The 13,329-nt window shown below is 39.5% G+C and overlaps 1 protein-coding gene across 1 annotated transcript; it reads right to left on the bottom strand.

The window, feature by feature from the left end:
- Window positions 1–655: 655 nt before the first annotated feature.
- gas6 (growth arrest-specific 6) lies at window positions 656–13,329 on the bottom strand. Its single transcript, XM_055044978.1, has 15 exons — window positions 12,839–13,329; window positions 12,474–12,634; window positions 10,657–10,681; window positions 10,496–10,558; window positions 8,547–8,669; window positions 7,609–7,728; window positions 6,060–6,182; window positions 5,052–5,173; window positions 4,592–4,710; window positions 4,000–4,189; window positions 3,750–3,914; window positions 3,497–3,665; window positions 3,061–3,200; window positions 2,781–2,982; window positions 656–2,413 (listed from the first exon to the last, which is right to left on the bottom strand). The coding sequence occupies exons 1-15, from the start codon at window positions 12,915–12,917 to the stop codon at window positions 2,262–2,264; spliced, it is 1,953 nt and encodes a 650-aa protein (XP_054900953.1). The 5' UTR covers window positions 12,918–13,329; the 3' UTR covers window positions 656–2,261.

Raw genomic sequence — 13,329 nt, 5'->3', positions numbered from 1 at the left:
GTCTTTTTTTCCTTGGAAGATTCAACTGAACAGACTCGAGACTACTCGGTGACTTCACTGTATAACTGCAGTTGCTGTACGTTTAAAAAAAAAAGGAGAATTTAAATATCTTGTTTAAGTAAAAAACAATAAAATGTGGTTCTGCAACTCCCTCTGCTTCAGCTGTTCTGTCGGGCCAAATCAGAAGTCTCAAGCAGCCCATTTCAACATGTTTTCCTATAAACCCGACTGTATAAATGTCCTCTAGTGCTGACGTTGCGTTTTGAAGGGCCACAGCAGTCTGTTACATAAGCACACTTTCTACAAGCATGTTTCTCAACTTCATTTTAAATGTATAGTGTTTACTCTCCAGGGAGAGGGGGAAACTTAAGGTCCTAAACTCAGTTTACTCAAGATCCGCTGGTTTTTATTCTTTTTAATTAACCTCGTCCATTAGACTGCATATCTCCAACTACATGTTTTAAATTCTCTCATGCTGAAAATGTTGAGACCAAAACAAACAACATCAACTTGAACAGAAATCTAGTGCTTTATCTGTAATAAAAATAACTCAAAGTAAGTGCAGCCAAAATTTAGGACATGACTATAACAAAGACCACACACACACAAATCTTTTTTTTTTTTTTTTTTGAAAATACAATTTTACTCTATAATATAATGTTCATACAGCTGATTTTATTTTTAAATAGGTTCAGGGGAAGTTAAAACTCAAAAGGCAGACATCTTGCAGCATTGTACACATACTGGCAGTTTAAAGTGAAAATAAAAATAAGGGAAAATTCAAGATACAACACATGATTAAAAAAAAAATACAATAGAAGGTCAAACTTGATACACTTGCATTCATTCATAAGAGAACTATAAAATGACAGGGATGTAAAATAACTCCGGAGCCCTTTTGGCGTTTCAAGTCAAAATGCTCCTCTGACATTCTCAGCTTTGAAACGTGTTTTGATTTGCTCAGCACCGATAAATTAAAAACGAGCTCCTAAAGACTGTTTCTGTGTCAAGCGAACAAACTTATTGCCAAAGCTTTCCTCAGACTCAGAGGCTTTTGTGTCTGTTTTTTTTTTTGGTTGTTGTTGAAACGATCCAAAAATATTGCAGCAGAAGGTAGTGTTTGCTTTCTGTCATTTCTAAAGCATTTTACAGTAACATTATTTACACACAGTATAGTACAGCGCACTCTTCTTGTTCTCAGTAGCTTGTGTGGTGCGATTGATGCAGTGCTTTGTCCGGCGCTCACGACCAGCGCCCCGACCCGTCTCCCTGTGCTTCTGTGGCCGTCAGGTTGGTATGTGGCAGGTTTTAACTGTGACTGAGTGACTCTCGGGAAAAGAAGGGGAGTCTGCGATGAAGTCAGTGACTAAACCTCAACAATCAGCTCAGTGCTTCAAAGGATCAGAATCCACCCGGAAAATGCACAGGCTGAAAATTTGAGTTGTTACAGTACTGCACCATTGCAAAAAAAACGGTTCACCCGATCGGAGGGGAGCGGTTGACAAGTTTGGGTTGTTGTTTTCTAGGCACATGGTTGATTTTTAAGGTTGCAGGCAGACATGAAGTGATTTCGCAATCGAGAGGAGATCATAAAAATGGCTCCAGGCTGCAGTCCATTTCTGCCTGTAACGATGTGCAAGGTCATCAGCAAAACACAAAGCTGTGTTTTCGATGCTGTGGCTCAAGAGGAGATTCAGCATTTTAAGGGCAAATACGAGTCTCGGTTCACAATCAACACGTTGTTATGCACCAAACACTCAGAGACGTTTAAGCACCAGATGATGACACTTTCTCTGAGCAGGGGAGTGGAGAGTTCTAGTTTGTTTGTTTTTTTAACATTTGTTAGCACTCCCTTTAATCAAGTTTTGGAAATACCAGCAAAGACATTAAAATAAATCTGTATTTCAACAAAGGTAGGATGTTCAGAACTCCGACCATCAGGCTCTAACCATTTAAAACTGCTTTGAAAATCATCTCCTGTGTTCTTAAGGGCTAATAAGCCTGTAATACATTGGCAGCTGACATAAAATACAAAATATATTGCCATGTATTTGCTGGATTCGATGGATTTTCCTGCTCAGTTGCCATCCGACATGCTAGGGTAGAAATCCCCAGCCATTTATGTAGCAGATTTTACATAAAAAATGTGTGTTTTATTCTTTTTTCGATCTAAGCCATCTCCCAATGAGTCAAAGCTTTTGGAATTTTAGTGGACATTTTCCCCCCATCAAGACAAAGACCTACTCATAGACCGCTTCTTCTCACAGCTGAGAGTTCAGGAGGGGGCAGGAGTGAGAACGGATGTCGTTGTGTTTGTGGATGGCCTTGTCCAGGTCCAGAGACTGTCCGTTCACTGCGACGTCCAAGCAACCGCTGTAGGCCGCCGACACCAGCGTGGACACCAGGGAGACATCTGAGAGAGGAAATGACAACATGTGAGTCAGCAACACCAAAAGTTTTACTCCCGGTGTTGAATCTGCCACTTAGCAAACAAGAGCCCAACCCCGCCACACAAGCCAGTGTTAATTACTGCTCTCATGTACGATTAGAGGCTCTGAGCTACTCTCATCTTAAAACAGTGGGTTTTATTTACGGCTCAGAAATGGAGCAACTATGATTAGAAACAAAATAAAACTGGTTTTATTTAGTAAGGTGATGTTTTGGCAGCTGATCAACACTTTGTTCTAGAAAGTACTGGAGACAAGGTTTGATGACGCTAAGATCATGCAGAATATTGACTTTATCAACTTTATAAGTGAAAAAACAGAGTTAGTCGTTACCTGGGAGACCTCCTATAAAGGTGCTTGAATGTGAGAAGACATCTGTGGTGTACTCGGATTCTTCGCTTCGTCCAGGCTGACCGTCGACCACAAGGAGAGTCTGGTTACCTGAGATGGTCACCTGGATGTTGTGGCTCTCGCCGTCGCAGAGGGGTGCTGGATAGCTGGCGATAACCACGTCACCTACGGAAACCAGGATGAACTGAAAAACAAACACAAGATCAGTTTTTACAGGGAAAGAAGATGAATGTGTGAGAAAGCTGGGTTATGAATCACTCACGTCTCTCCACTCTTCTGTGGTGGGATTGTAGTCAGACAGAGCGATAGAGAGAGGCACTTTATCCTGGTGAACCAGCGCAAACAGCACTCCGATACCAGAAAGTGGGCGGAGGGTCATCTGGACGCTCAGGTTCTTGGACTCTAGAGAACAGGAAGGTAGAGAATACACTGAAAGAGTCAGTGAAAGTCAACTTACAGTCATCACAACAAGCCTAACAGTGAACTTGAGTCAGGAATGACAAATTACACTTTGTTGTGCAATGTCCAATGCTTCTGGACAACTGTACGTACTTAGGATGGACCTGGATATGTTATTAAAGACTACCAAAGTTTTAAAAAGGTATAGTTTCAAACTGCTAGATTTTTTGTAATACTGCTTTGTTTAAAGTCCAATCATTCTGCGTTTTCTCTAACTGTCTGGAGGATAGAGTAATCACCATAGCTGATGTTGAAGAGAGCGAAGCCTGATCCAGGGTAATAAGCTCCAGGAACCTGTGAGCTAAAACACTGCATGTTGTCATTGGACCGAATGGTTTCTTGGATTGAGGTGTCTTCACCCGTCAGCCAGCGCCACTCCATCATACAGCCGTCCAGCCGGGGATTTATCTACGCATCAAAGTCAGGACGGTTGGAAAACATCTGAACAGGATCTAACCTCGGTGTGGATCAGGAAAGCTGACAAATAAACACCTGATTGATGAGGCCATCCTCCCTGAAAGGAACTCCTCCGACAGTGAGGTTAAGTTCGTGCATGCCTTTCTTCAGCGTGAACAGGTCACCGTTTACAGCGATCTTCATGACAGCCTCCCTGTCGATCTTTATCACCAGACTGCGGCCCTGCTCCTCCACTGAGATCTGTGACAACACATCCCAGGTGTTTTCAGTAAGTTCAAATTCTTTACGTCATGTGTAGCTGCTTTTCAAGCTTCTGAGCAGGAACCTTTCTCCACTGGCCATCGTTGACGAGGGACCCGCTGCTGGTGACTCTGCTGACAGCGCCGTACTTGAGCTGCAGCTCCAGTTTCCCCTGATGCATTGCGAGGACAATCCAGGAGCTGTTGAGGTGGCCTCCTGCGAAGAAGATCACCCCCTCATCATCAAAGGTGCGGAAGTCAAACTCTGCAGAGAAACTGATGAAGGCAGGAAAAAAAAAGAATGGAAAGAAATGAAACACAGTAGAAGCTAAAAGAGTAGATTTTTTTCTATAGTGCAGAAAAATAACATAAAAAAAATTCATAAATTAGTCTAAAAACTGGTCCTAATCAAACCCAAATCAGGTGTTTTTGTTCTTTGGCTAACAATTACTCTGCAATGCCATACCCTGAAGATATCCTTCATATCTCAAGAGTTTAAACTATAACATTTGAGTTTGTTGATAGAAAATAAATTACATCCTTGGCTCAAACTGAAGACAGCCAGACACATCCACATTATCTGAACTACAGCTGGTACCATTACTTCATGAAATAGTGTATAAATATAGGGACAGTCTCACACACTGCTGGTGATAAGCATGAGGAACATTTTCTTACCCAGTGTGGACCCTGCGGCGGAAACGCAGTCGCACCACGGGCACGGCGCTGAACATGCGGCCCAAATAAAGAGAACGAGGATTTCTCTTCAGGGAAGGCGACATACACGGCGTTATAGGCTGGAGAACAAACCAAAACAATGACATTATCAGGCACAATGAGGTAGTTTATGAAATAATAAAAGTACACAAGCATCAAGACTGTCTGAAGGCTTGAGTTATTGATGCTTTAATACCTTTTAGAAATGTACCAGTTCTACCAAACAAAGCATCAAAGTGCAACTGAAAACCTGCAGAGATTATTATATCTCTGCAGTTTGCTTTTTTATTATGAGTAAAAGGTTTTAATTATTTTTATGGGCTCTCAGATGCACTTGTAAACCATTTAACCTAAATGTTATAACACAGTAAGTAGATTTTAATTCTTGGTTTCCAACAAAAACAGAACCTGATACAACTACCTTACAGCTCCTCAGATCACGACCCAGCTTCCTGCCCTGACGACCGTCACAGAAGCAACGGAAACTCCCGGGAATGTTCAAACACTCCTCCTCGCAAACACCAGACTGGCACTCATCCACATCTGCAAGTGATAACAGAGGTTGAATGGATTAAAGAGAAGAATGGTTGTGGGGCGAAGATTACAGGGAAGCAGAGAGTTCATGATCTTAGCAAAGGCACATCATCATTTTCAGGGAAAACACAACTTCCAAGAACTACAAACACACACACACAGAAATACTTGACAAAACTGAAAGAAAGAGTATTTCGACACAGAAGGAATGCATACAACACTTGAGCAAAGTGGTCACTGACATTGGCCAAGGCAGTACTTTGGAGCTTCACGTACAACCTTACATGGCCATGAAAAGATTGGCTTAAATAAACTCCAATCCTCTGAGGAGGGACACCGAGGTTATGAAAAGTCTGGTTCTCACCAAGTCATTGTTGGCTTTCGTTCTATATTTCCATCATTTGATTCTGTTGTTGCTTCAACTTATAACAACAGTCGAGATAAAATGTGTTCTTAATAGCATTTTATTGCATATCTTGGAAAACACACAGCAGATCAAACAAACACATTAAACTTTAAAGATATATTTAATCATTAAACATGTAATTAGCTGAATGGCTATCTTTATGTTTTTAAAATGTCTTCATCTATGAATCCATATTTGGAGTTCTTCAGAGAACCAAAATTCGTGGGTCTTGCGAAAAGAACTTTGGCTAATTTGCATGTGTGCTTCAAATTTTTTTCGGTGGGATAAACTAAAATATTCAAAAACACTGTTTGGACAAGAGTGAACTGTTACCTAATTGTGCAGCATTTCTTCAAAATATGTTTTGCTTTCTTTTCAGGACCTACAGCAGTGCTACATCAGGCGCCTGCTGAGGATAACATTGTTCGCGTGCCAGATCAAATAAAACTGCCCCAGTTTCTCTTATTGTGAATGGCTGCACAGACTCACCAACACAGCTTTTGGTTTTGTTGTCGTAGACGTAGCCGTCCTCACACAAACAATCATAGCTGCCCTGGTTATTCTGACAAAGAGCTGTTCCACACACACTTGCATCCTGACATTCGTCGATATCTGAAAAATCAAACAAAGTGTGTGTTCAGCTTGGTGAGGTTCATGTCAAAGTGAGATTTTATCAAATTGTACATTTAATTTGATAAATTAAATGTATCAATTAAATTTAATTTATCAATTAAATTTGATCAATTAAATGTACAATTTAATTTATCAAATTGTGTTGTGTTATGTTTTGTTGTTGTTGTAATCAACAGCAAAACATAATCAGATGTATCCTCATCCTTAGTTACCTGAAAAACTGACAATTTATTTATAGATGATATTGTAAATAACGTGATGCAATCGTTGGAGTTTCTCCTATTACCTCCATTGACTTTGCTCTCTCCCTGATTTCAAACTGTCAGCAAAATTGGATTTTTTTTAGTCAATAATAATGTGTAAGTCAGACAAAATAAAGTTTTTTCTGAAAAACAGTAAGCTTGTTTCTCAAAGTTATGCGTTTTTAAGACCTCTAAATTGCCATTCTGAGTATGTGAATGCCATTTACAGTGGTATTAGTCTCAAAGAGATTAGTTAAAACAAGAGATTATGAAAGTTACCAATTTCATTACTTTCTAACTAAAACAATACATGAGAAAGTCGAATACTTAGCAAAATTACAAAATACTGAATGTAATATGCTTTTATCTTGTTAAATGATACATTTAACAATGTATATCTAAAATACAACTTAGATGTAAAAAGCAACTCTCAGCAGACATTTTAGAAGTTTAGCAAAGAAAATCTTTCATCGTTTTCACCTGAGAAAGTTTGTGATGAGATTCTTCCTTAACTTAGAAATAAGACTTAAATCTCAAAATGAATATAATCTATTATAAATCAAGTGTATAGTTTCAAAATAATTATTTGTCTTTTAAAGTAGCAACAAAACCTTAATTCTGTAAAATCAGACATTATATTTTTCCCTATAATCCTTGGTAAAGTCTCAAACTTTTTTGTGTTTGTTCTTCAGACAAATAACCATGAAAATAAAATCTCTTCTTCTTTTTTAGTGTAGTTTTTAAAAACTTGACAGAAAGGTGTAGTACATGCTTCAGATGAAATCAAATCAATCATGAGATTGATCTGACTTTGAAGAACTGGTAAATCTAGTTAACGACATTAAAGTAATTACATCAATCAATTAAAGCAGTTTGTGTTCATCACAATAACTTTAATTAAACCTTTATAAAGTGAGCTTGTTACTCTTCACGTTTTTGTAGACATTACATAAGTGTTATGGAGGCATAATTAAATTGAATTAACAAAGCAATTTAGCATTGTAACTTAATTACAACCTTTATCGAAAAGTAGTTTTGATATTTACTAGGTCTAAAGTGGATTGAAAGGAGAAAGGAACCTCAGTAACAAACGGTTATTTGCAGCTGCAGCTGTGACGGGACCCCAGCTGTTAGAATAAATGGTTCAGTGGTTTGTGGCTTACCATTACACATGTGGCGACCCACCAGCATGAAACCATCATGACAGGAGCAGCGGTAACTTCCAATAGTGTTGTTGCACTTATGTTCACAACCTCCATTACTTCTGGTGCACTCGTTGACATCTGCAGAAAAACCGAAACTACTGTCAACATAGTATGAAATAACAACCAATCTGTACCTGCGCAGCAGGAAGTGGTACCTGAATAATACGTTTACCGTAAGAATAATTTGTAAAGTAAATTCTAAGCTTCTGAACAGTGCAGGACTTCTTAATCCTAATGAATTGAATTCTTACTTTCTTAAAGTCCTTAAAAATAACTATGGCACTCTGTCACTGTGGCTGAGGATTGCAGCAGAGGTTTAAGGAGCAAACTTGTCATGTTCTGGAAAAGGTTTGGCCCGAGTCAAATTAAATCTGTTACAGTTTTCCTCTCACAGTAAGGTGGTGGGATGAGTCACAGTGGAAATGTTCCTCTCTCTCCCTCCCATTGAATCTGGATTTCACTTAAGTATGTTTTCCAGTTCTTGCTTGTTCCGCAATATTCCTTTAAATGATGCTGATCTCTGTAGAAAGAAACATTCTTGTTTTGAACTCTAGTTCCAGTTAATGCCATTCAGGACTCTAACCATCCTCCCCCACATGAATAATAACTGTATCAGCAGTTGGATAATCATATTCCCGTCATAAACAGCTTAAGTAGAAAGACATAAGTGAAATAGAAAGAAACTAGTTACTTTCACCTTACTAAGATACAACTTTAAACCCAAATAAAAAGATCTTTTGAGCCAGATTTTTTCATCTGTGGGTAGGACAGGCTGCAGCTGTCAGAACCAAGGTCAGAGTGGTGAGTTGTCTGCACCGACTCTGGGTGACACTGCATAAATTCAACCTCTGCTGGGATCCAGCTCACAAAGTCGAGTCATGTGATGATGACCATACCTTTCTCACAACTGGCTCCTGTCCAGCCTGTAAAGCAGTGACAGTGGAAATCACCCTTTTTGTCCTCGCAGCGCACCGTACCTCTGGCATTACAGGGAGAAGGAGAGCACTGGTCTGGAATGTCTTAAGAGTTTGAAAAACAGGAGGTAATAGATGTTATTAGTTACCTGATAAAGGTGATACAGAAGAAAGTGTGTGTCATTCACACACTGCATGCAACTGTGAAGCAGAGAACGTAGAGGAAGGACAAATCTCATATTCTGCAAATCAGGAATTCAGTATAAATAGCCTAATGCAGGTAACCTATCCTCCTGAATATGCCCTATCCAGGTTTTCCCACAATACGAGAGCTGTAGCTTTGAATAGAAAAGATCAAACTGATACCAACTGCATTTTAATGAGTTTACTTTGCTTTTCCAATGTATACTTCTTCCTAAGTCCTCTATGTCATCTTAGGCTTGTGTAAGAGAGTGCAAATCTCGTTTCTTCTGCTACAGTTATCATAGCAGTGGAGTCTGAATGCTTGACATGTCTGGGCATGTCAGCTCCAGCTCAGCAAGTGACAGAAAAGGACACAGTCTGAAGAAGGAAAAACAGAAACAAGTTCATGAAACACAAAGAATCAACTTAACAAGCATGCCTATTATGCCTATTTTATAAATGTGCCGTGGTTTCCATTTCCCTCACCTTCACATTTAGGACTTTGAAACAACAGCATTCATTGCAAGCAATAGATTTGAATAGATTCATGTTCTGAATGTTTGATCTCTGAAAAGTTCACAAAAATGATTCAAAAGACAGTCGGACTACATTCCTGAAAGAACGAGAGATGCTTTTCAAATCATTACTCAGAAACAACATTGACTCAGACCATGAAGATTCTTGGCAGCAAATTCTCTAAAGTATTGCTATGCTATCCCATTCTAGTAAATAAAATGTTTATTTTTCTTGTATTTCTAATGTAAAAAAACAGTTTAAGTGCGTAAATGAAAAAACTGCAAAATGTACTAAGTTTTTTCTGATTAATTGACTAATCAATAGAATAATCGGTAATTAAAATAATTGTTAGTTGCAACCATGCATCTGGAAGAGAACAAAATGAAACCAAAAAGGACGAAACATCTGTGGATAATTTGTTTAAATATAAGTAATTATGTTAGTCACACATTAATTTCACATGGATTAAATGGTGTCATACTTTCTATAAACAGCTATTATTAGTTTGACGTTTATGAAAATGTAACATTAAGTTAATTGTGAGGGCTGAACTGATCAAACCACTCCAAAGAGTCACTATTCTGCAGTACAGGGAGGAGAGACTGGATGAATTGGACACGAAAAAAAAAAAAATGTGATGCAGAAGACATTGCGTGTAGGCAGTCATTGCTGAAAGCACTGCCGTATCTTTAAGTGCCTCAGTGATGCAGCTGAATCACAGCACCCACCCGGAGACTCTACAGCCAATAGCGTAAAAGCCGGGTGGCTCCACGTCTCCTCTACCCTGATGCAGCAGAAAAATCCTGTCCTCATTTTACGTCAGACATTTCTTTTTTTTATTTACGTCACTCCTTCACTGGTTCAGCTCACGAAGAAGCAACTGCAGAGAGCGAGTATGTGACGAATGAAGGGGTGTGTCCTCCATCGACCAATGTGCAGCACGACTATGGTGCTGCAACGTAACTCACAAATACCTGAGCATCATTCCAGAAAAAAAAACAGACTAGATTTGACAAAGAAATTGGGTACAGATAACTTCTGCTCCAGCAAGAAAAAGATCCCTCAGAGTGATGCAGAGCAATGTCACTGCAGTGCAGCACAACCGGGCAGCACAATGAGACGATCTCCTCCAAGTGTAGCATTGCATGCAAGTGAAACTTTAAAGAGAAAGAAAGTTTGAAGAAACAATAAGGAAAGATCAGTTATAAGTAACATTTCAAAATCAAACTTACTATGCACACATGTGATCAGATCCTGCTTTTTCTTTTCAGAGTCCCCAAATTTCTCCACACAAGCTGAACAAAGACAAAGAACAGACAGCACTATGAAGAAATTGCAAATCAAACCAATGGAGAGAGTGAGGATTTTGTGTTTTAGGCAAAAAAGAACTTACATATGTACTTGGGATAGAAGTAGTCCTGAGTCAGAAAGAAAAGAAAGAAGTTTTAGTTACTCAGCTTACTATGCATAAAAACTAAAATCTGAACAACTTCTGAATATAGACTCACAATTAAAAGGGAAATCTTTGTAACACATGATAGTTTTTAAGATATGGAGTCACTTCTATACTGCTTCTTTTACCCTCATCTGTTCTAGCTAAAAAAAAACACAACTAATCTGCACACTCCTTCTTCAGAGGCTTCCTAAAAAAAAATTCTGCATTCCTAATAGCCATAATATTCCTCAAGGCTGCAGTACTCAGCCACATGTAGGTCAAAATCTTCAGAAAACTAGCAAAAAGAATAGTCCTCGAGGCACAGAGACTTGCTGCAGAGAGAACCAATGCACCAAGTTAAAGAGCCAGGCTTTTTTTTTTCTTTTTTTAGGAAACCATCACTTTTGGACAATTACAATAAATATAAGGCAGATTATTTCATGCACCAAATGATTTGCCAAATTCTAGGCTGTTTCTAAACTTAATACTGATGTTAGGTACTTGAGTCACCCTCAAGGAACTTGATGCGAGTATGTATAATGCCATAGAAGATATTGTTTGGTCCCTGCAGAGATAAAAAGCTGCAGCAGGAAGAAAATGCAGAGTCAGAAATGGGAACCTTCTGAATGAATAATGTAGCTTTGAATGAGACTGCAGCTTTATATCACTAAATATTTACCTCTTTACCAATTATATTTTATCTGACATTTACTTTACTTATGAGTTCAATCCTCTTTATTTTGTCCCTCTTTCAGTCTTCAAGTCTCTCTGATTTGCTAATCTAATCAATAATCTGTGAGTCATAGATTAACACATTTAAGTATCCTCAATTCTCTATGTCAAATTCTCACAAGTGTTAGTTAAAGGCCAAAGGATTACTCCATTAATGCTGCAAAATACCAACCCCTCACTGTTTTCAGTCATTATTAATCTGAAAATGTATTCAAAATATCAAGAAAAAAACATTCTAAAAGCATCTTGTATATACTGACACCTGAAACAACCAGTGTTCAGAAATATGTTGCCAAAGTCTCTGCATAGGTTAAGATTAAATTTGATTATCTTTGATGCTTGTCTACATATTCATCACATGTAGAACATAAGAAGCTTACGGAACATAATCTCATCACACACCACCTTGTTTTATTTTGTGGCTAAATGTCAAGCGACAAAAACAAGGTGTGCCTGTAGTTTAGTGATGCAATACGTAGAAAAAAAAGTTTCTCACCTTCGGTTTACTTTCTTTATTAGTCACTTCAGTAAGGGTTTGTTTACAACTTTGACTTGCATTTGTGAGCCAGTCTGACATACATGGAGGCAGAGATTATCCATGTGTTTCTCATATTTGGCAAAAACATAAGCCAAGCAGATGCCAATACCAGTCATACAACTAGATGCATGTCTTTCTGTGCACAAAGTGGTGAGGAGTGAGTTTAAAGACAGAGGTGTTATTGTAAAAACTGGAAATAAGCTGAAGCTTCGTTAATAAGATGACTCAAAGTTGATCAGACACAATAGGACAGACAACAACATGTCAGGGCCCCAGCATGAGGACAGTGATGACAGCTAACAGATCACAGAACCCAATAGATCAAAAGCACTCAAAGCCCAGACAATGAATCACTGGTCTGGTGTCACTTGCAGTCATCAGTTTAAAGTAAACGACATCATGATGTAAACAAGGCATCGCGCATATATGTATGTACACATGTAAATAATGCCACTGATGGAAGTGAAAACAAGCTTGAAAAGTCCAACAAATTTTAGATTCTCACCGTCTCTGGGTCGTTTTCAAAAACCTCTCTAGCCTCCTCCTTGGTGCACCTTTCCTCCACACACTCCCTCTCCAAGTGCCCTTGCTTCGTCTCCTCAAAAACTTGATTTGCTCGCCTGTGTCTTCTCAAAAACTGGTTCGCCTCTTGGGGAGAGATTAAAACTAAAAGGAAAGCAAAATGCGCCCTTTAACGAAGACATGTCTAACCAAATGGGAACGAGAAAAATATTGCGACATACCCCAGGTTAACCGTCAAAACAATTATTGTAATGAGGACTGTGACGCGTATAAAAAAAAGCAACGCTTCATATTAAATTGAAATTAGCGAGCTAGCTAGCCTGCCGTAGCACGCAACTGTTTACTTACCGCTGTGGGACCAGCGGACGACCAGCAGGATTAGCAGGGCAACGGACGACGAGACGGACTTTGTCGGGGTCAGCCACATTGTTTAGCCGCTAAAGGTGGCGCTAAGCTTGGGAAACTTTCTCCTGTCCCGTGTGGTGGTCTCGGAGTACCGTCTCTGTCCGAGCTAACGTCGGTGTGAAACGCTGCAGGTATTCAGGTAACCTCCACCGTCTCCGTCCGTTAGCAGCTTCCGACGTCTCTGTCGCCTCGAGGAACTAAACGTTGCTCTTTCAAACAGCACGCGCACAGAATAAAAACAGCCGAGCCTGTCTCGTGTCTGCGGTTCAGCTCGTCCCCATTGCGGTCTGGCTGCACTTTCCTCTCCCTGCTTCGTCCTCTGTGTACCGGTGTGGGTCTGCAGAGAAAGACTGCGCGCCTCAGCCCTTGTTGCAGGTTACGGTGCTGCTTCTGGAGGGGGAGTCGCTCTGAGGAGTTTGTAATGATGCAGCTCT

The sequence above is a fragment of the Poeciliopsis prolifica genome, unplaced genomic scaffold (genome assembly GCF_027474105.1).
Source record: "Poeciliopsis prolifica strain line A6 unplaced genomic scaffold, Auburn_PproV2 SCAFFOLD021, whole genome shotgun sequence".
Taxonomy (NCBI): Eukaryota; Metazoa; Chordata; class Actinopteri; order Cyprinodontiformes; family Poeciliidae; genus Poeciliopsis; species Poeciliopsis prolifica.
This window is presented reverse-complemented; position numbering and strand designations above follow the sequence as displayed.

What these genes read in the sequence shown, in the direction of transcription:
- gas6 (XM_055044978.1), bottom strand. Translation starts at nt 12,917, where the DNA reads ATGTGGCTGACCCCGACAAAGTCCGTCTCGTCGTCCGTTGCCCTGCTA. An exon ending in CGTCCGCTGGTCCCACAGCG is followed by an intron (nt 12,635 to 12,838) that starts GTAAGTAAACAG and finishes CTTTCCTTTTAG; the next exon opens with TTTTAATCTCTCCCCAAGAG. An exon ending in CCACAGAAGAGTGGAGAGAC is followed by an intron (nt 2,983 to 3,060) that starts GTGAGTGATTCA and finishes TTTGTTTTTCAG; the next exon opens with TTCATCCTGGTTTCCGTAGG.